We start from the raw sequence: 22882 nt of genomic DNA on the forward strand, positions 1-22882 counted from the left end.
GCCATCAGGAACAGCCTAGCACCTATGGAGGGAGCCCTCCACTGGGGAGCAAACCAGCTGGAGTCCATCTGCGCGGTGCCACTGCCACCTCTGGTCTCAGCCAGGAAGCTGGCTGGCACACAATATTCCCGTACACACCCTGCTGGGGAATTTTAGGGGGTATTTGGCACAACTTTTATATCTTCTGAATTCATAAAGGGAGGAAACAGTTCTAAAGACTGCAAGAACTTTCTAAAGCCAGATTCAACTAGCCATAGTTAGTGGAAATCCAAGCGCTGGGACTCTTTGAGGACTCTTTCTTTCCTGAGATTAGCCTTCATTTCTTTAAAGCTCGAGGTACAAGCACCAGTGCTTGCTTTTGTGACTAATGAAAAGTTCAAGGATGATCTGTCAACCCCCTGTTCTTCCTCCATCGCCCTTCTCAGGCAGGAAGAGAAGAGCAGCCTTGCTGATAGAACACTGCAATTGCTCAGTTCCAGGCTAACATACGGATCTGAGAGAGCACTCTTTTGCTGTTTCCTGGGGTTTCCTTCCAGAAAACAATGCTGCCACCATGTGATTACCCACATGGACTTGACCCAAATCAGTAGGAGAAATAACACTGACAGTTCTGAGCTCATGGGCTCTGATTAACTCTTTATAGATAACTAGAATTTTTTCCCTTATGACCTCACTTATCTCAAACTCCTCCCTTGTCCATTCCCTGAGGTGCACTTAATTAGACCACATGTCGTTCAGCTTTTAATTACTGTTGACTTCACTTCCCTATGGATTTTCCTTGTAATATCATCATGGGACAGGAGCCCCCCTGGCAGAGGAAGAGTGAAGGTGGTACATGCAGGATTCAGCCTTGACCAAGACTTTAACACTCTGATCAAACTAAAACTATGTCTTTGTTCCCCAACCTCTTGTGTCCCAAGAACATAAACATTCTATAGTTCTAGTAGTTTGTCTGTCTCTCCGTAGGGTTTAACTGCTTTACTTCTCATAGAATTCACTGATTCCACACGTTATCTTGCAACAACTAACCTCGATGCTTTTGTTAACCGAAATGAGCAGCTTTATGAGGCAAAGATAAGTTTTAAAGAAAAATGAGGCTTTATTAAAAGGTTTGCAAACTGGGGAAGTACACCTCACCCTGCAAGTTGATAGGTGAGCCGCGGCCTTGGTCTTTGTGTGGCTGGTTTTTAAAGGCAAAAAGTGCAGAGTGTGAAAGGCTAAAGCTGAGTCCAGTTCTGATTGGTCGCCCTTTCCAGTTACAGTGTATCTTGTGCTCAGGGCTTTCTAAATGTCTTAACTACAGGGAAAGACTACTGCATTGTCCTCCAGCCATCTGGTGACAGTTAAGGTTAAAATGTAATTTTTTATTTCTGTCCATAGTTCAGCCTTGAGGTGGTCATGGTAACCATCACGTTAACTCTGGTCTCGTTCTTACCTTTTTCTTTTATCATTTCCCTTTCTTGATCATAGGTTCCCCAGGGCAAGACCTTTGATCAGTTCAGGGAGTATTTAGTTCCCTTGATGCCCAAGGGCCCCTTTAGCTGCTTGGGTTCCATCTAGTCCCACGTGGGAGGCATCAGAGGGCAGCATGGGCTGAACGTAGGTGGTGGCTTCATCCAGCATCATGTGGGTTGCCAGTGGCGGGGTGGCATCCAGATACCACTGCAAAATGTTTAATCAGGTGAGGGGGGAACTGTCAGCAAGCTGCTCTCTTATCAGCAGTCTTCCTGTTGTTCTGCAAAACAAGCTTAGAAACTTTGGTTACTTTGTTGCCCATGTCAGCCTTGTGGGTATGAGGCATGTTTTTACCCTAATCCAGCGAAAATTTTAACTCCTTCATTCTCAGTTTCAATCCCACTGTCTTATGATCATTTCTCAATCTTGGGGAAAGGGGATGGGGGCAAAGACCTCTTTAGCTTACTTCCTGCTGTGAAACGGTGAATCTCAGGGTCAGAGGAATGAAAACTGTTCTACCTTTATTTTAAAATATTTTGGGTACCAGGTGGGGGGAGTGAGGAATGTTTACTGTGACTAATATTTTAATACTCTGATCAGTTGCTTTGGAACAACACTTAAGTTTATACTTTATAATTACATAGATGACCACACAAATTGGCAAAATAGCCCAAATTTTAGAATCCCTTCCATAATGGACTTCAATCCTTGGGGAATCCAGGCTCTAATCAAAGTTAGAGCCTGGAAACTCAAGTGAAATCTGATGAAACAAAGAAAAACAAGGTTAATGGTTGGAGCAAATTATAAATTAGTTCTTGAGCCTAGGGGATGGCCCGTCAAGAAGATTTCTAATTTTATTTGTTTATTTATTTTTCCCCCCAAAGCCCCAGTAGATAGTTGTATGTCATAGCTGCACATCCTTCTAGTTGCTGTATGTGGGACGCGGCCTCAGCATGGCCGGAGAAGCGGTGCGTCAGTGCGCGCCTGGGATCCGAACCCGGGCGGCCAGCAGCGGAGCACGTGCACTTAACCGCTAAGCCATGGGGCCGGCCCAAGAAGTTTTCTAGATGTCAGGGTTGAAGCATCTTTTGCAGTTTGAAATGTCTCTGATGATGTCATCAGGTGTTCAGGTAAACTTTTTGAGTGGCTTATACAGCAACAGGCATGAAGATTGTTTACACATAGGCCATCATGATGATCTCTCTTAAATTTATACCAAGCCATCCGGTTTTAGTTTGCAGGGCCTTGGAAAAAAAGGGTGGTTTCAGTTCTCAATGATTCCTAATGAAAAGGATGGAAAAAATTGAAAATATCAGGGGCTGGCCTGGTGGCATAGTGGTTAAGTTCATGTGTTCCACTTTGGCGGCCTGGGGTTCACTGGTTTGGATCCTAGGCGCGGACCTACTCACTGCTCATCAAGCCATGCTGAGGCGGCATGCCACATAGAAGAACTAGAAGGACCTACAACTAGGACATACGACTATGTATTAGGGCTTTGGGGAGAAAAAAAAAAAAGAAAAAGAGGAAGATTGGCAACAGACGTTAGCTCAGGGCTAATCTTCCCCCCAAGAAAAAATTTGAAAAAGTTAGTTTGGAGATCTGTACCAGATATTTGAGGAAACTAGAAGAATTCAGGATCCAGTCCAGTTTACAGGATAAAAACAAAAACCTCAAAGACAATTAACAGAACTAGAATATTATTCACCGATGTGTATTGTAGTTTTTACTGAAACATTTTCTTCTCTATAATCACCTTGACCTTTACCAAAGATAGCCAATTAAGACTCACTGGTTTATAAAATAAGTCTAGTTTTAATAAACGTGGCCCAATTGTTTACATAAGTACAGTAAGAATAGCAATTGATCATATGGGCTCTTTTAAATCTGCTTTGCTGGGACTTTTTATAAGGAATCGCAGATTGAACTTTAAAAGCCTCTTGAGGCCAAGAAAGCCAAGCCAACGACTTGTCATCAGACTCCACCAGTTATACCTATAGATTGGGTGAAAAGAACCTCCCTCTTTGAGGTTCCCAAAATATCCTGAGGTTTTTGTACCTGCCAGAGAAGTGACCTTCTTTACTCACCTGGTGAGGTTGTTAGGAACTCCGTAAGCAAAGTACCAGTCCAGTATTTCTAAGTGGCTTTATTTATTCCATACAGGCAATCCTTGTTCCTCAAAGCTGTTTGGTCATATCTGTGTTTATGGATGTTTTTCTCAAATATGACATTCCAGTCAAAGCCTTGGTAATATAACCAGTGTTCCAATTGTGTCCTGCTATAAGGAGAAGAGATTCTTTTATTTATTTATTTATTTATTTATTTATTTATTTATTTATTTATTTATTTTTGTGAGGAGATCAGCCCTGTGCTAACATCTGTCAATCCTCCTCTTTTTTTTTTTGCTGAGGAAGACTGGCCCTGGGCTAACATCCGTGCCCATCTTCCTCCACTTTATATGGGACGCTGCCACAGCATGGCTTGCCAAGTAGTGCGTTGGTGCGTGCCCGGGATCCGAACTGGCGAACCCCGGGCCACCACAGCAGAGGGCACGCACTTAACCGCTTGTGCCACCGGGCCGGCCCCAGGAGAAGAGGTTCTTACTGAATTTATGGAAACAACTATATTGCCATGAAAAGAAGGATACTCACTTATCAAAAGTTTCCAAATTGTGGAGGGATCAGGTAGGGAGAAAAAGCTAAATGCTTCAATTTTGCTTACAAATTGCTATAAGTCATAGTTAGCTTAAGAGACAAGATTTTTTTTAAATCTGGAAAAACAAAACAGAGCATCTTCCTCAGTTCATATAGTCCCACATAGTTTCTGTTTGAATCCAGTTTTTCCATTAGTTTTCTTAACTTTGTCTGATGATTGAGAATGATAGTAACCGAGTTAAAAGAAGTTTAAAAGTCCAAGAAGTTTAAAAGGTTTTTGTTAAGGTTCGTATGATTTGCCCTGTGACGTGAGTGCCTCAATCACTGGAGACTGTGGAGGGTAAACCCCAAGTGGGAAATACATTTTCTAGTAATTTCTCTGCCATTGTGAGATTATCAGCTTTGTAGCAAGGGAGGGCTTTAACCTATCTGGAAAACATACATACAATAACAGGAACATAATAACAATCCATACTAAGTAGCATTTGAATGAAATCCAGCTGCAGGTGCTCAAAGGACCCAGAGGGAAGAGTCCTGAGGCCTCTGGGGACAGAAATGGCTTTTCTTAATGCACCATGGTGGGTGAAGGAATATAAAAACAAAAAAAATAGGGTTTGCCGGGGAACTGGGAAGAACCAAGCAGCCATTTTGGGTTTCCCATAGCCCTGACTGTTTAATTTACAGCCATTGTTCACTCATCTTAATTCCTCTGATCCAGGAGCAGACTGTTGTCATGTTACAAGGACATCAAGGTGGCAAAAGTCTGGCAATGAGGGGTCTGTTTTTTTTTTTTGCAAGAGAAGAAGAATGGACTTCATTCACGTGTTATAACCTTTACAGATTTATTGTTGCTGCCTTTGCATGAAAGTCAACTAAGGGTACTTTCCTGATATTCAATGTGAGCTTCAATGATGACAGACAACATTTTATACAAGGACATATTAGATTTCCAAGAATTTTGTATAATTATGGAACTCTTAAAATATATATAAAGACATAACAAAATGTAATTTAACATACCAAATAAGTATAATTAGTTTAATATTTGCCTCTTTATAGAAGGAGAGAACAAATTCTTTGAGAAATCTCAGGGCCTATTGGAAACACCCGAAGTTCTTTTTAAGTCAAAAGAAAGATTGTACCCAGGATTTGAACCCTGGGAGAAGTTTATTAAAAATATCAAAAGGTTTTAAAACTTGATCAAAAAGGATCACAGATTTTTATTAAACAATACTTAATTATCCATTTAACCAAAGTTGCAAAGAGATTTTAAAGGCAAACACAGAAAGTTACATAGTTCTGAGCAAAACCCAGCTTTTCTAAGTAATTGAAGACTTGATAAAGACAAAACACAGCATGTGTGTTTCCTAGGCAGATTACATTAAAGGTAAAGAGACTTTGTTTAGAGTTTCTTACTAAGAGCAGACCAACAATCTGAGAAGACTTTGTCCTGAGAAAAACCAAATTTTAATTTTGTACCAGTGTACTTTTGATATTAAAATTTATTTTTAAATAAATTTGTTTTAATCTTAGCCAGCTTGACCATATACAGAACTCTTTTCTCAGGGTTTTACTTCCACAAACCTTTTGTCACTTGTTTTTTACATTTAGAATTTGTCCCCTGTCTTCTTTTTTCTTTTTCTTCTCTAGTGCTTGAGGACAAATTTATCTTTTTTAATAAAACAAACAAATATATTTCCATTCTTTATACCTTCTTAGTGAAAACATACATCCTATTGTCTACTTTTTGTATACAGTTATTTTCTCAATTTTAAAACTTATGAAGTTTATCTAGAATAGAAATGATGTGGGGCTGGCTCTGTGGCTTAGCGGTTAAGTGCACGCGCTCTGCTGCTGACAGCCTGGGTTCGGATCCCAGGCGCGTACCGACGCACCGCTTGTCCGGCCATGCTGAGGCTGCATCCCACATACAGCAACTAGAAGGATGTGCAGCTATGACATACAACTATCTACTGGGGCTTTGGGGGAAAAAAATAAATAAAGTTAAAAAAAAAATTTAAAAAAAGAAATGATGCAAGGCAGTTGTTACAGAATAATTACATATTTTACTCTTAGAGAATAGCATAATTGCCTTTGCATCACATTAAATGAATATAAACTGTGTAATATAGTTAAAATAAATTGTATGTTTTCTGGAAATTACAGTATGAGATTCACTTGTGTCTATAGGTTCAGCCTGACATTGCTCTGCCAAACCAGGAATGATAGAACAGGCAGAGGCAACGACACCCCCACATCATTGCTGAAGACAGTTGTTCTAGGTTGAGTAAGCAGAATAAAGATTTGAAAGATGGAACAACTTCTAGACTGATGGCAGAGCTACAAACATCTGGGAAGCCACTACCAGAGTTTTTGGCTCTGCAAGTAATTATAAGAAATGGGGGAAGTTCTTTTAAACAAAGATTGTTGCTTGGCTGTAAATCTGAAAAGACAAGGCAACAGAGTGGCGTGGTCTTGAGGAGTTATCATTGTGTGTGCACAGAACAGAAAGAGTGGTTGCTCTTGTATTGGTTTCTCCATCTGGCTGCATAGACCCTTCTGTTGGTCAATTTACTGTGGTGTAAGAGCAGTGGCCTTCAACATGTTGGATCATTTCATAGCAAGAAATATACCATATATTTTTGTCCAGCATATACCTACATATATAATATCATATAAGTAAGAGAAATAAAAATTTAATAAACTGACATGTATTTTTTTAATTTAAATGTTATTTATAATTTATCAGTGGTCTGTGACCATAGTTTCAAAAATAAGAAGCTACAGTAAATCCTTCCATGGTAGGAGAAAGCTCCATGAGAGTTCCATTGTTTCTCATCTTTCAAAGGGGTGCCTGCTGCTTTGCCTGCACTCTGTCTGCGTCAGTGCGCCTAGTTTGCATAGAGTTAATTTACGTTTATTACTCTAAGTGTTCTGACATTTTCGCTTTGATTCCTTTTGTATTTTTAGCTCTTTTTCCAACTCTTTTTTTATTTTAACTAATTGTAATCTTTGCTTTCCAGTGAAAACTGGGAAGCAGGCAATTGTGAACTTCTATCGTATATTAGCATCCTGTAATAGATTAGCAAACTCATTAACACATTTTATAATTTCTAGAAGCATATTTCTCTTTACAGAAAACTTTTCAATGTGGCACAATTTCAGTGTGGCACGTGTCTGTTGATAGGCCCAATATTGTTTTTCTATATAAAAATAAAAAATTAGAAAGACAAAACTAGACAAACTTATGTTTAGCAATTAACGTCTCAGTATACCATCCTAACCAGAAATGATTTAGATATTTAATGAATATCCATTATTTAGTTTAACTTACTATAAGCTTTTATCTTATTTGCATTTATTTAACCATTTGTTTTTAACAATTTTGTTTAGAGTAGACATTAAATAGTTAACCATCATCCCAAATGATTTTCCCTGCTGACAGATTCCACAATAGAAACAGCGTGAGTCCATCTGACTAGTAAACCCAGGTAGAAAAAGTTGTATGTTTCCATTATATTTATTTATTTATTTATTTATTTATTTATTTATTTATTTATTTTTAAAGGAAACCTCTCTTTTTATTTTATTTTATTTTATTTTTTTTGTGAGGAAGATCAACCCTGAGCTAACATCCATGCTTATCCTCCTCTTTTTGCTGAGGAAGACCGGCTCTACGCTAACATCTATTGCCAATCCTCCTCCTTTTGTTCCCCCAAAGCCCCAGTAGATAGTTGTATGTCATAGTTGCACATCCTTCTAGTTACTGTATGTGGGATGCGGCCTCAGCATGACCAGAGAAGTGGTACGTCGGTGCATGCCCGGGATCCAAACCTGGGCCGCCAGTAGCGGAGCACACACACTTAACCGCTAGGCCACGGGGCCGGCCCTCCATTATATTTAATACTGATAACTCTGAAGACATGCCTGTTTTTATTAAACCAGCAAACTTAAATAAGCTTTTAATTACCAGGGATCATTTTTATATCATGTTAACTTGAAAGATATCTGGGCTAGTTTTTTGTGTGTGTGAGGAAGATTAGCCCTGAGCTAACATCTGTTACCAATCCTCCTTGTTTTGCTGAGGAAGATTGGCCCTGGGCTAACATCCATGCCCATCTTCCTCTACTTTATGTGTGGGATGCCTGCCACAGCATGGGTCAATAAGCGATGTGTAGGTCCGTGCCTGGGATCTGAACCCAAGAACCCTGGGCTGCTGAAGCAAAGCGTGCAAACTTAACCACTACACCACTAGGCTGGCCCCCTGGGCTAGTTTTTATTACGTTGAGAAATAATTTACATAAGCACTTACTTCAAGCCAATTAAATAGAGCTCCTTTAGAAATATTACCATCCGGAAGCAGACAAATATATATAGAGGGAGACTTATACATATGTAAATATTTACATACAGCTAGACACAAACAGAGATCTTTAAAATTTTAGCCGTGTCTCAGGCATAAAACGCAAAAGAATAGTTGGAACCAAATTGCTCCCTGGCAGATGGACCTGCTCAGATGGCCAAAGATTTTTACTAAAAATTCTTTTCTTTTTGCTGTAAGGATCCTTTTTAGAGTTGTTTTTCAAGTCATTTTGTCTTTTAGAAGCTTCTGCATATTAACTAGAGAATGCATTCCATTGTTTCTGAAGGGTTTTGAATCCTCTCTTTTAAGGGTGACTCTTAAGGTGGACTTATTTGAAACAGAGGTTTCTTAGAATGGCCATTATAATTTTAAATTATCTCAAAAGTTTACCCATTTTCACTTGTTTAATTTTAGATCAGGAATTTCGGGAGGAGTTGAAGCAGGGCAGTTCTGACAGATCAGGGTAGAGGAGGTGGTGGTAGGAGAAGAGCTGGGGAAGGAGGAGAAACAGGTGGGTCTTTAGATTTTTTTGCTTCTGTCTGGTCATCACCAGAGTTTGAAGCTTCTAATTGATTCTTTCCTCTACTTTAGAATGCTTCTCTCTCGGAGAAGCAATAAGGATTCATTTCCCCTTTTTGGAAGCCTCTAGCTACAAATTAAAATAGGCTTCTTGTTGTCTTTGAGAGGTGTAATATCCCCCTTTTTCCAATTGACCGTGCAAATAAACCAGTTTGGTAATATCACAGGAGCCCCATTGTGGCCAATGTAATTTTAGATCATCTGTAGTAATTTGGACCCAGGTGACAAGGAACATGCAAATATTTGGTCCATAATTTTTGTACATAAAGGCTGCAGGAGTGGTGGCAGGTGGCTGGCCATTTGCTGTTTTTCTAGAGCAATCTTTAGGACACAACATGCCCACCCTGAATGGAGAAACCTCCCTGTATTGGAGAAACCTCTTGGGAGAAACCTCCCTATAAACCAGCTGCAGCTGAACTTTATAAGGGATTCCCATCCTTAGAAATTGAGGGATTCCACTCCTTAAAGAGCCTCTAGACCTCTACCAAAGCGTGGGAGGTCGAGGATGTGAGAAGGCCTTACCTTGATCGTCCTCCTGAGGCCGCTGGAGATGCGGAGGAGCAGTCAGCCGGCTGCAGGTTGTGCTGGCACGCAGTGACCAGGAGATCAGGCAGTCGCTTCACATCCCATCCCCGTCGCCAGAAATGGTAACTGAAATGAGTAGCTTTACAAGGCAAAGATAAATTTTAAAGAAAAGTGAAGCTTTATTAAAAGGTTTGCAAACGGGGGAAGTACACCTCAACCCCTAAGTTGATAGGTGAGCCCCACCTCGGTCTTTGTGTGGCTGGTTTGGAAAGGCAAAAAGTGCAGGGTTTGCAAGGCTAAGGCTGAGTCCAGTTCTGCCTGGTAGCACTTCCCAGCTACAGTGTAACTTGTGCCCAGGGCTTTCTAAATGTCCTAACTGCAGGGAAAGACTACAGCGTTGTTCTCAGGCTGTCTGCTGATGGTCAAGGTTAAAATGTGATTTTTTGTTTCTGCCCATAGTTCAGCCTTGAGGTGGTCGTGGTAACTGTCATGACTCTGGCCTCCCTCTTATCTTTTTCTTTTATCACTTTTCACCACTGATACACTAGTCCAGTGGTCTGCATGGTAAGGTGTGCATCATTCAGGAAATGCTCAAGGTGATCTGTTGATACGTGGGAAGAAAATATTCGAATTCGTATTTTATCCTTTTAAGATTTGTTTGTGTATGTTTTATAATGTATATATTAGCACTTGGAAATATATATTATTGAAAAATCAAAGTCAGGAGATGATAGCTCTAGGCTATTGATTCTCTGTTTTCCCTCAGATCAGTGCTACCCATCAAACATCTGTCTGTGCGTTCTTGTAATAGTTTGTTTCCTGAGGATAAATGCACACCTGTGGAATTACAGAGTCAAGGGATATGTTCATTTTAAAGATTCTTGACACGTTGATATCCAGAATATTCTACCATCTTATGTTTCCTCCAGCAGTATATATGTGTCCATCCTCTCACCTACAGAACACTGGGAATTATTATTTATAGAAATCTTTACACATTAGATAAGTGAAAATGGCATTTTCTTTTAATCTGTTTCTTTAATTAGTAGTGTGAGTTATTTTTTCACATTTATTGTGTTTGCATGTGTGTGTGAGAAATACATATTCACATCCTCTGCAGTCTTCATTTTCCTCCCTTCTGAGGTCCTCTGAAAACCTCTCTCACTCTCGTCCAACCACCACCTTCAGTGAAAAACGGATTTCCATTTTTGCTTTAGTGCGCATGGCCTGGCTACTGCTGAAGTGGAATCGTTTTCCCTGTTCATGGGCCATTTGGATTTCCTCTTTTGTGAATTTTTCATCCTTAATCCATTTTGAGAGGGATATTATTTTATCAATTTTTATATAAAAGGGATATTAACACATCTGTAATACATGTTACAATATTTTTAAAAACTGTTGTTGTGAATTATCTGTCTTTTCCTTTACAGCTTATGGATTTCAGCCTGGGTGGCTTGGTAAGGTCTGCCCCACTCCAAGGTGTATATGCATTTAGTCTCCCAAATTTCTTAAATGGTATTTTAATTGTTTTGATTTTTACATGTAAATCTGTAATTCATCTCGAATGTATTTTTGTATTTGGTATAAGGTAGGGAGTCTTTGTTTTCTTCCAAATGCCTGACCAACCATCCTGAAACTGTTTATTAAAAGATTTCTCCACTGAATTAAAATGTCACCTTTATCGTGTAGTAGTTCTCATATATTTTGGATCTGTTTCTGGATTTTCTTTTCTGTTCAGCATCTGTTTACTTCTGTGCCTCTATCTTACTGTTCTGATTGTAATGGCTTTGTGTTTTAATATATAGAAAGGCAGGTCTCACATCTCTATCCTTTTTAATATTTATATTTTGGCTATTGGACGTTTCTTTTTCTTTCTTTTTTTTTTTTTTGTGAGGAGATCAGCCCTGTGCTAACATCTGCCAATCTTCATCTTTTTTTTGCTGAGGAAGACTGGCCCTGGGCTAACATCCATGCCCATCTTCCTCCACTTTATATGGGACGCTGCCACAGCATGGCTTGCCAAGCAGTGCATAGGTGCGCGCCCGGGATCTGAACCGGCGAACCCAGGGCCACCGCAGCAGAGCACAGTCACTTAACCACTTGCGGCCCCGATATTTCCTTTTCTAATATATTTTTATTTTATTTTATTTTTTGCTGAGGAAGATTTGCCATGAGCTAACATCTGTTGCTAATCTCCCTCTTTTTTTTTTTTTTTTTTGCTTGAGGAAGATTAGCCCTGAACTAACATCTGTTTCAATCTTCCTCCACTTTATATGTGGGTCGCCTGCCACAGCATGGCTGACAAGTGGTGTAGGTCTGCGCCCGGGATCTGAACCCATGAACCTGGGCCACTGAAGCGGAGCATGCCAAACTTAACCACTATGCCATGGGGCCAGCCCCTCTAATATATTTTTAAAATAATTTTATCCAGGTCCAAAGACAAGCCATTGAGATTCTGACTGCAACTATATATTAACTTTGTAAGAATGGGAATTGATACATATATAAATATAACATGTAAATATGTAAATTTATAAACTGGAACTTGTATATACTATATATATTTGATATTTAATTTTTAACTTTGTAAGGATTTTTATATTAAATCTGTCTATCAAGGAATGTGGTACAGCTTTCCATTTATGCAGGTTTTATGTCTTGCATTAAACTTTTTTTTAACTTTTGAAAACTGTATTTAAAAGAAAAGCAGTGAGCACTAAAACTGGGTTAAAATACAAATAAGATTTGTGCTCTGTGGTATTCACTTTGTATTTACTAGGCTCACATGTTACTAGGCTCGCATGTCACATGAGTATTACCAGGTTCAGAGAGCAATGTCAAGTTTATCATACGTGAATTTTTATAGTGAACCTAGAACACTTTAATGTAATCTTATTTTCACGCTATTCTTTGAATTGAGATAGAATTCACATACCATAAAATTCACCCTTTTAACTCGTAGAATTCAGTAGTTTTTAGTATATTTGCAAGGTTGTCCAACCTTCACCACTATCAATTCCAGAACATTTTCATCACCCCAAAAAGAAACCCCACATTTTCATTAGCAGTCACTCCCTTTCCTCCAGCCCCCAACCCCTGGAAACCACTAATCTACTCTCTGTGTCTGTGGATTTGCCTATCTGGACATTTCATATAAATAGAATCTGACAATATGTGGCCCTTTGTGCCTTGGCTTATTTCACTTAGCACAATAGTTGCAAAGTTCATCCTGGTTGTAGCATGTGTCAGGACTTCATTTCTTTTTATGGCTGAATAATAAACAAAATGCCATATTTTGTTTATCGTTTCATAAGTTGATGGGCATCTGGGTTGTTTCCACTTTTTGGCTATTATGAATAATGCTGCTATGTACACTTGTGTACAAGTTTCTGTGTGGACATATGTTTTGTTCTCTTGGGTGTATACCTGGGAGGGGAACTGCTGGGCCATATGGTAACTGTTTAGATTACTGAGGAACAGTGAAACTGTTTTCCACAGCAGCTGCACCCTTCTACATTCCCACCAGTGATGTATGAGGGTCCCAGTTTCTCTGTATGCTCACCAACACTTATTGTTTTCTGTGTTTGTTTGAGTTATCGCCATCCTAGTGGGTGTGAAGTAGTATCTCATTGTGGGTTTGATTTGCATTCTCTTAATGACTAATGATGTTCTTGTGCCTGTTGGCCATTTGAATATCTTCTCGGAGAAATGTGTATTCAAGTCTTTTGCCTATCTTTTAATTAGGTTGTCGTTTTGTTGTTGAGTGTAAGAATTCTTTATATATTCTGGATACTAGGCCCTTATCAGATATATGATTTGCAAATACTTTTTCCCCTTTCACTTGCTTGATAGTGTCCTTTAATGCACAAAGGTTTCTATTTTTTCTTTTGTTGCTTGTGCTTTTGGTGTCATATTAAAGAAACTGTTGCCTAATCCAAAGTCACAAAGATTTACATCTGTGTTTGCATCTAAGAGTTGTATAGTTTTAGATCTCACATTTAGGTCTTTATAGTAGTTTTTGAAATCAGGATGTGCGAGTCTTCCAACTTTGTTCTTTTTTTTCTTTTGTGAGGAAGATCGGCCCTGAGCTAACATCTGCCAATCCTCCTCTTTTTTGCTGAGGAAGACTGGCCCTGGGCTAACATCCGTGCCCATCTCCCTCCACTTTATATGGGACGCCGCCACAGCATGGCTTTCCAAGCGGTGCGTCGGTGTGCGCCCGGGGTCCAAACAGGCCAACCGTGGGCCACCGCAGCGGAGCGCCAGCACTGAACCGCTTGCGCCACCGGGCCGGCCCCCAACTTTGTTCTTTTTTAAGGTTGCTTTGGCTTCTGAGTCTCTCGCATTTAATTCCACGTGAATTGTAGGATCACCTTGTCAATTTCAGCAAAAAAGATGGCTGGAATTTTAATAATGATTATAAAATTTAGATAGATTTTTTTTTTAATTTTTATTTATTTTATTTTTTTTCCCCAAAAGCCCCAGTAGATAGTTGTATGTCATAACTGCACATCCTTCTAGTTGGTGTATGTGGGACGCGGTCTCATCGTGGCCGGAGAAGCGGTGCGTGGGTGCGCGCCCAGGATCCAAACCTGAGCCACCAGCAGCGGAGCTCGCGCACTTAACCACTAAGCCACGGGGCCGGCCCTAGATAGATCTTATATCTTTTATGTTGAACTTATTGCTAGATATTTTATAGTTCTTGGTGTTGATGAGAATGGGATTTTTTACCCCGTTTTCATTTCTGTCACATTATTGTCAATTAAAGAAGCTTGGTCGGTTTTTGTAAAGATATCTATTATCCAGCTGCCTTACCAAATTCCCTCGCTTGTTATAGATTTTATTGACATCTCTTGGGATTCTAAACATAGCTGTCTCTTCCAATACTTATACCCATTATTTTATTATTCTGTCTTGTTTCATTAGCTTCCCCCTTCAGAACAACCTGGATAATAATGATGGCAGCTTGCACTCCTACCCTGTCCACTTAGTTTTACACGGCTGGATTTTGGTAAATAGTCTTTATTATACTTAAGTTGTATTCTTTTCTCTTATTTTTCTTAAAATTGTTATTAGGAATAGTGACTGAATTTTATCTTTCAGTACTTATAAATAAAAGAATATGATTTTTCTTCTTAATTTGTTGATGTGATGAATTATGTTGATGGATTTCCCAAAGTGGAACCATTCTTGCATTCCTGGAATAATACCCTACTTGGGCATGGAGTAGTAATTCTTTTGATGCCCTGCTGGATTCAGATCGCTACTGTTTTCTTTTACATTTGTGCATCTATATTCACAACTACAATTGTCAGTATTTTCTTTTTTGTGCTATGTCATGTTTTGTTGCTATGTCTATGAATTGGAGTGCTTTTCTATTTTATGGTCTAAATAACAGTGGAATTAACTTTAGATAGCTGTAAAACCATCTAGACTAGGAACCTTTTAAAAATCTATTATAATTACCTTTCTGATTGCTTCTGTGGTTACTGGATCTGTTCTCTTTTCAAGTAAGTTTTAGTCATATAAAATCCCATTAATAAGATGCCCTGCCATTGGATATAATCCACTTGTCACTGGCACCAGTTCCCTGCCTAGTCCCTAGTCTCATATGTGGGCAGGCCAAAGCTCCTACTGGGGTGTGGGGGTGGAAGAGGATTTGGAGTGACCACCTAGTTGGGACTTGCTCAGTTTAATGAGAGCATTTTTTACTTTGCAAGGATTCAACAAAAGGAGCAGTGTGCAGCTTTTCAGTGGAAGGAGACAGCCATCACGTCAACATCAGTCTGTCCTGGGGTCTAACCCCTGTACAGAGCTGGCTCATCTCCCTTTCCTCCCACCCCTGCCTAGCTTTATGCCCACCCCCACCTTGCAGGTGGTCTTGAGCATCTTGCCGCATGGGGTTTCCCTCCCTCCCTCCTAGATTTGGCCGAGAAAGCAAAACAGCTGCCTGCCTAGGAACCCTGATGGGGCAGCACCACCTTCGGGTCTTGGATGCATAAGCTTGATGCCAAGACCTTGGAAGATTAAAAAATACTGGTTTTCATTAATCTTGCAGTGATGCAATCCTGCATTTTATGGGATGGAAATGTTTGAACCCTATTTATGACATTGTGGTAGGGTTTGGCAGTAGTCCAAAATTTACTACGCAGTCATCCATTTCCTTTAGATTTTCAATTTTGTTGCCATGGACTTGTGCATCATGTCATAATTTTTTCTGTCTTTTCCATTTTTCTGGCTCTAATATCCATTCTGTTCCCAATAACAGCACTTTTGTTTTCTCTTTTTCTGAATCGGACTTGCCATGTGTTGGCTTACTTGATTTTTCAATGAAAGCTTATTATCCTTTCCACTATTTTTTGCTTCATTTATTTTTATCTTTCATCCGTATTAAATCCCTCTTCCTACTTTCTCTTGGTTTATAGTATTGATTTTCTTAAATTGAATAATGTAGTGCACTTATTTTCAATCTTTTTTTAAAAAAATAAAAGTATTTAAGACTATAAATTACCTGAATAAGGTCCCATGTAAAGTGTAATTTTTATTACTTTCTCGATAATTTGAAATTTCCTCTTTGATCTGGGGGCCATTTAAGGGGAGATTTCTTGATTTCTAAGTAGGTTTTTTTGGTTGTCATTTTATAATTTTATTGAATCTTATTTGATTATGATCAAAGAATGTGGCTTGCAAAATCTACTTTGGGGAATTTATTGAAGATTTCTCAGTGGGGGCCAGCCTGGTAGTGTAGGGGTTAAGTTTGTGTGCTCTGCTGCGGCGGCCTGGGGTTCGTGGGTTTGGATCCTGGGCACAGACCTATGCATTGCTCATCAAGCCATGCTGTGGCAGCATCCCACATACAAAATTGAGGAAGATTGTCACAAATGTTAGCTCAGGGACCATCCTCCTCAAGCAGAAGGAGGAAGAATAGCAAGAGATGTTAGCTCAGGGCCAATCTTCCTCACCAAAAAAAAAAAAAAAGGTTTCTCAGTGGCCGATAAATAATTGATTTTTGTAAATGTTCTATCACATAAAGAGTGAATGTTGACTTTAAGTTCCTTATATTATTCAAATGCTGTGTCTTTACTTTTGCCAACTTGATTTATCAAAATTCTGAAAGAATATTGAAGCCTTCCATTATTATTGTGGTTTTTATGAAGAACTTGAATTTCTGAGAGATTTTGTTTCCTATATCTGGCTGCTGTGATATTTGGTGCCTATTTTCTCACAGAGTGAACTGTTATCACTACAGAACTCCCCCCATTGTCCACGGTTTAGTGCTTTTGATGCTGGGAGGTATACTGTCACTCTTCCTTCTCCTTGCCTTCGCCTGGTAGATGGTGTATGGCTCATCCTTATTTTTAGCCTTTCTTAGTCACTTTTAGATGTCAATAGATTTTGTTTTCTTAACTCAATTTGATAAGTCTCTTTTTGATAGGGGAATTAGTCCATCTGTTATTATTATTATTTTTTTTGGTGAGGAAGATCAGCCCTGAGCTAACATCTTTGCCAATCTTCCTCTTTTTGTTTGAAGAAGATTGTCCCTGAGCTAACATCTGAGCCAGTCTTCCTCAATTTTGTATGTGGGACGCCGCCACAGCATGGCTTGACGAGTGGTGTGTAGGTCTGCCCCTGGGATCCAAACCCACGAACCCTGGGCCATCAAAGCAGAGCACGTGAACTTAACCACTATGCCACTGGGCTGGCCCCATCCATTATTTTTTTTTGAAATAACTGATACCTGATTTTATCCTTTTCATATCATTTCTATTATATTTATTACATTTTAAACTTTGTTTCCTCTTTACTTTTTTTTCTTACATTTGCAGGCTTTTAAGTTTCTCTTCATTTCCTGTTTTCCCCTTAGTTAATTTGGATTCTATGCCTTTCCTTGCTGCAGGTGGTTACCTTTCCGGTCCTGACAATCCAGACGAGCCCTGTATTTGTCTGCCACTTGTTGCCTCCACCAGGATGCGTTAGCTCCTGAACCTGCCCTCGAGTCCAGAGGCGATCTTTACAACACTCTTATCTTCTTCCCTCATTTGAAATTTAGGAATTTCACCAGCATTTTTGTGTATCTTTTTTAAAAAATCAAAGCTGGCTAAGATATGGTGGGCCCTTCTGATGTGCCAGCTCAAGTCTCTTTCCGATTAGGAAGTTCTGTATTATCCCCTGTCTGTCAGTTTTTCTCCTTCTGGAATGCCCATTATTCACGTTAGGTCTCCTAGATGTACTTTTCAAGTTCCTCTTCCACCATGATTTCCATTTATTGGCTTTTTTTTTCCTCTTTGTTCAGAGATATATCTTCTACCCGATATTCCAGATTACTAATTTGGCCACTGCTGAGAAACATCCTTTTTTGTCTGGGCCAGGGCCTGAGCTATCATAATCGTTTTTGATGACATCTCTTCCATTTATTGCTCCTTCAGTGAGGGTTGCCCCCTCCAGAGAGTGGAATTCTCCCACCCTCGGAGCCTCCGCGGGGGAGGGTTCCCCCTTTGTGCTGTGTCTGGTCGCCCTTGGTCCTGAGCAGTGGGTGGCAAAGCAGTGAGTGGTGGGTGACCCAGCAGTTTCTGCTCTTCTGGGCTGGGGGTGAGAACTGGCAAACCACCAGCCTTCTCTGAAACCACGGCGAGGGCTGTTTGCAGGTCTCTGACACTTCAGGGAGTAGGAGCAGCACCCCTATTCCCAACCAGCTGGCCTCCCAGGACTCTGGGTGAGTGGGTACAGCCCCTCCCCAGGGAATTCTTAGTTAAGTGAGATTGTGTGTTTGTGTGTGTGTGGTTTCCATTTCTTTTTTTTTTCTCCCTGCTCCTTCAAGAAACCATGAACTTCTGATCTTTGCTCCAGGCTTCAGGGCTGCTACATAGTTTTGCAGGTTAATTACACAAGGGCATGGCTAAGGGGGCTAGAGATGGCAAGCTGTGTTCCCCTTGCCACGCTGTTTGTGCTCTGGTGAGGGAGTGTGTCTGCCTGGAGGAGGGGCCACCTTCTGATAATTTGCACAAAAGGCTTTCTTCTGGCCAAGTGTCCCCAGGTCCGCATTCCACGTGTAACTCATGTAACTCACACACAGGCACTACTACGGGGCTAGTGGCAGCCATGCTGCCTTGAGGGGCATCCTTCCCTCCTGTGCCACTGTCCCTTGTTCTCTCCAGGCACCAAGGAGAACCTAGATGTGTTCTGAGTCTGCAGGCTCAGGTGCACCCACCTTTGCAGTGCTCCCTGGGCTGCTGTGCTGCTCCCAGGAGGGTGCTGGGATGGAGAGACAGGTAGGGGGAGCTTGCCCTCCAGCGACATGGACCAGAATCAAGCATAAGGCATCCAGTAAATAAAAAGGTTTATTTTGAATTTTACTCTCAGGCTTTTATTTATTTAAAAAAATAGTTGGCATGTACAGTAAAACAAAAGAAGCAGAAAATAAGTCTCAAATACCACCACTGTGAAGCAACAATATTGATAATTCTACACATCTTTCTAACCTCTAAGATTTAAGAATATTTTTGAATAGGTAATATATGCACATGGTATAAAAATCAGAAGGGACAAAAGGTATCCATTGCCCTCCTCCCACCCACTTCCCTTTTTCAGAGACAAGCACTATTGGCAGAGATATCCTATTTGTTTACACACATTTGGATGTGTGGACATATATCTTTTTCCCTCATAAATGGTTGCATTCTCTAACACAGTTTTACATCTGGCTTTTTTTCACTTAACAAAAAACCTTGGAGATCTTTCCAAATCAGTGTATTGCCTTATTAATTTTGATAGTTTCATGGTATTCTGTTTTACTGGTGTACCCACAATTTATGTAACCAATCCTTAATTGATGGAAATTTGGACTGGTTCAGTATTTTACTAATATAAAGTGTTTCACTGTCTATCCCTTACATACCTCTTTTGCACGTGGAGTAAATCTATAGTGTAAATTACTGGAAGTAGACATGCTGGATCAGAGGGTATGTAACTTTACTAGAAATTGCCAAGTTCCCCTCTACAGAAGTTGTACCATTACATGTCTACTAGCAGTGTATAAATGGCTAGCTTTTCTTTAATGAGTCATTTATTTACATAATTGAGATTATACTGGCTATACACATTTTTTTATCTTCACATTATATCAGAAGTATCCTATCACATCAAAACTATTCATAAACAGGGGGCTGGCCCCGTGGCTCAGCGGTTAAGTACGTGCTCTCCGCTACTGGCGGCCCGGGTCCGGATCCCGGGCGCACACTGATGCACTGCTTGTCTGGCCATGTGGTGTCCCACATACAGCAACTAGAAGGATGTGCAACTATGACATACAACTATCTACTGGGGCTTTGGGGAGAAAAAGGGGGGAAAAAAAAAAAAGGAGGAGGATTGGCAATAGATGTTACCTCAGAGCCGGTCTTCCTCAGCAAAAAGAGGAGGATTAGCATGGATGTTAGCTCAGGGCTGATCTTCCTCACAAAAAAAACCAAAACCAAAAACAACAACAACAAAAAACTATTCATAAACAATAACAAAAACTTTAAAGGTATAAATGTTCATTGTAGAAAGATCACCTTACTAATTAGTATTTACCTTTTGTATATATATCCTTTGATATATATATTCATTTATATACCTTTATTTGTGTGTGTATATACACACACATATATATTTATGTGTATGTATGTTTATTTAACTAAAATGAGACTGTACCATTCCTAACCTGCTTTTTAAAATTGAATATGTCATGAACATTTTTCCTTGTTATTAAATATGATTGCATCACTGGATTTTTCTAATTTTGCTATTATAAATAATGCTGTGTTAATATCTGAGTATATAATTTTGATTTTTAAAAATATTTCCTTAGGTCACAGAATATATGTGTTTTGAGCTCTTAATACATACGGCGAATTGCTGTCCAGAAAGGCTGGGTCAGTGTCTGTCTTCCTAGTAGCAGGATAGGAGTCAGCCTGTCCCACCACACTCAAACCAGTGTTAGTGACTTATTTCTTGTCACACTTTCATATGAAGGCTATTAGGAGCTATTGACAAATTTTAAGTAGACAGACAGCATAACCAGATTTGCCTTTCCGATTCCAGCTTCAGGACCTAATAGCTCTGTCAGTCTCGTGTGGCCCGTATGAGGCATTTAAGATAACGGTGACCCTCAGCAATGTGGAGCAAGTTTGGGTGGAGACCCAACAAGCAGATCTGTAACCTGTTGCTATGGAGATAGCAGTTCAGGACAGGCAGAGAGAATACTTACTGGACAATGCTCACAAGATCTTCTCTGTGTCACAACTTCGACTTAATGCTAGTCCTTCTGCTCAGCGCCCTCTTATTCTTTAGGTCTCAGAATACCAGCAGCTCATCTTTTTTTTTTTTTAATTTTTTAAATTTTTTTCCTCCAAAGCCCCAGCAGATAGTTGTATGTCATAGTTGCACATCCTTCTAGTTGCTGCATATGGGATGCGGCCTCAGCATGGCCGGAGAAGCGGTGCATCGGTGCGCGCCCGGGATCCGAACCCGGGCCTCCACCAGCAGATTGCGCGCACCTAACCGCTAAGCCACGGGGCTGGCCCCAGCAGCTCATCTTGAGTACTGCGTGCCAGATGCTTTCCTATGCGCCTTCCTGCATCATCTCCTCTGAGGTTGGTATCATTACTGTCCCCTGTTTTGCAGAGGAGAGAATTGAGGCAGAGAAAGATTAAACACCCAGCCTGTGGTTATGTTGCTGGTAATTCAGGCCTCACACCCAGAGTCACCAGTCTGCAGGGCCTGTCCTCTTCACCGCTGGGCTTCCCAGCCGTGGGCCACTTCCCTGGACCATTAGCTGGACTCTCGGAGTAGCTTCCAAGCCAGACTTCTCAGAGCGCTTTTGTTTGTAGCACAAAAACACTCAGGTTCTTGAGTGTTTAAAAAGAAAGTTCCAGATTTCTCTTCCTATTTCCTACTTCCCCCGAAAGACAGAGCTGAGACACTTGGTTGTAAGCTCCTTCAGGGCAGGCCCACATCATGCTAGTCTCTGAAGGAAATGCTGGGCAGTGACTGGACCTGGGGAGCTCCACTCAATGCCTGTGATGTTCAATAAAGCAAGTTCCCGAGATTCAAATCGTCTACGTAGGCCACAAAGATAAATCAAAGGAAGTACAGTTGGACTCGTTCAGTACAGACTGATCTGGCGGGTGAGCCTGTGTTGGTGAGCCTGCTTTGGAAACAGTGTAAACGTCCTGCATCAGGGCATCTGTGAAGTGACATCAGAGCACTTCTGCGTTCACTTGGAATAACAGCAGGCTCTGTGTCCGTGTTTGACATCCATTGTGTCATCATGTAAATTGTTTTTCACAAGAACTTGAGAAGCTAGCAGTGTAGCTATTATTATCCTGGGGTTTGATGGTTTTTGGTTTTTGTGGTTTTTTTCCCCAGAGGAAGAGACGGAAGTTTGGACAGCCCGTTGTCCTGCATGGCCTCCCTTTCATTAGAGTCTGACCATGTGGATGAGCAGAGCTCTGGGAGGCGAGCTCTGGGAGGCCACCCTATGCTGGGATCTCCTTTGGCTCAGGGAGATAAGCCAGCTCCAGCTCCAGGACAGGCCCCTGGGCTTCCTGGTCTTTCTTCTCCTTTTGTTCCTCAGGTCTGAAAACTCTTCAGGGCTTCAGAGGAAGCTCAGCGAGTTGATCCTCATGTAGCGGGAGAAGAGCACATAGAGGCGGCGGAACCAGAGGAGCTGGCTGCGGTGGCAGGACATGGCTCTCTAGAAGAATCAGAGGGCCAGTTATGGAACACTTGCACTGGAGCTGTTTCTGTTATTTTCAGTTCTGCCTTCCTCACCTTAAATCCTTCCTCCCACTGACACACCTCATGCTGTCGCCTCATCTGGCTTCTCCCTGTAACCCGAGAACCTCTCAGAATTGGCCTCTAATCACTGCCTCCCCTCTCCCATCTCCTGCTTACTCCCCTGTGATAATAGCAGATGGTGCTCATGGCAGCTAGAGCGCTCAGTCTTCATATTATCCAGATTTTAACAACCCTGTGAGTTAAGTACTATTATTATTGCTTTTTTTTTTTTTAATAGATGAGGAAACTCATCTATCTCAAATAGCTAGTAGGTAGCAAAGCTGAGATTTGACCCCAGAGTCATCCAATTGACTCTGGAGCCTACATTCTTAATCACTGTTCTCCACTACCTCGAATGTATAACACATGCTGCGATGTTTTACAGGAAGCAAGCTAGACCTCTATGGTCCAACTCCTGAATTAGGTAAGCTGGAAAGATACAGTCACTATTAGAAGAAGAAGGAAACAGAATGATACACACAGGTATGGGTTC

At 40.7% G+C, this 22882-nt stretch overlaps 1 protein-coding gene and 1 long non-coding RNA gene across 3 annotated transcripts in view; both read right to left on the reverse strand.

Moving 5' to 3' along the window:
* Positions 1-960: 960 nt before the first annotated feature.
* On the reverse strand, positions 961-10450 carry LOC131416872 (uncharacterized). The gene is made up of 3 exons (XR_009222641.1): positions 9571-10450; positions 3540-3730; positions 961-1662 (listed from the first exon to the last, which is right to left on the reverse strand). It is a non-coding gene; the product is annotated as an uncharacterized LOC131416872 (long non-coding RNA).
* An 8443-nt stretch (positions 10451-18893) lies between these two features.
* The window catches only part of PIGL (phosphatidylinositol glycan anchor biosynthesis class L), a 79359-nt gene continuing 75370 nt past the window's right edge, over positions 18894-22882 (reverse strand). Inside the window, exon 7 of one of the 2 annotated variants that reach the window (XM_058559613.1) lies at positions 18894-22306. In XM_058559613.1, the coding sequence (XP_058415596.1) occupies positions 22208-22306 (99 nt within the window). In that variant the 3' untranslated portion in view covers positions 18894-22207. The remainder of the gene's footprint in view (positions 22307-22882) is intronic. The other variant, XM_058559614.1, reaches the window with a different exon arrangement.

Source organism: Diceros bicornis, chromosome 18, assembly GCF_020826845.1.
Source record: "Diceros bicornis minor isolate mBicDic1 chromosome 18, mDicBic1.mat.cur, whole genome shotgun sequence".
NCBI lineage: Eukaryota > Metazoa > Chordata > Mammalia > Perissodactyla > Rhinocerotidae > Diceros > Diceros bicornis.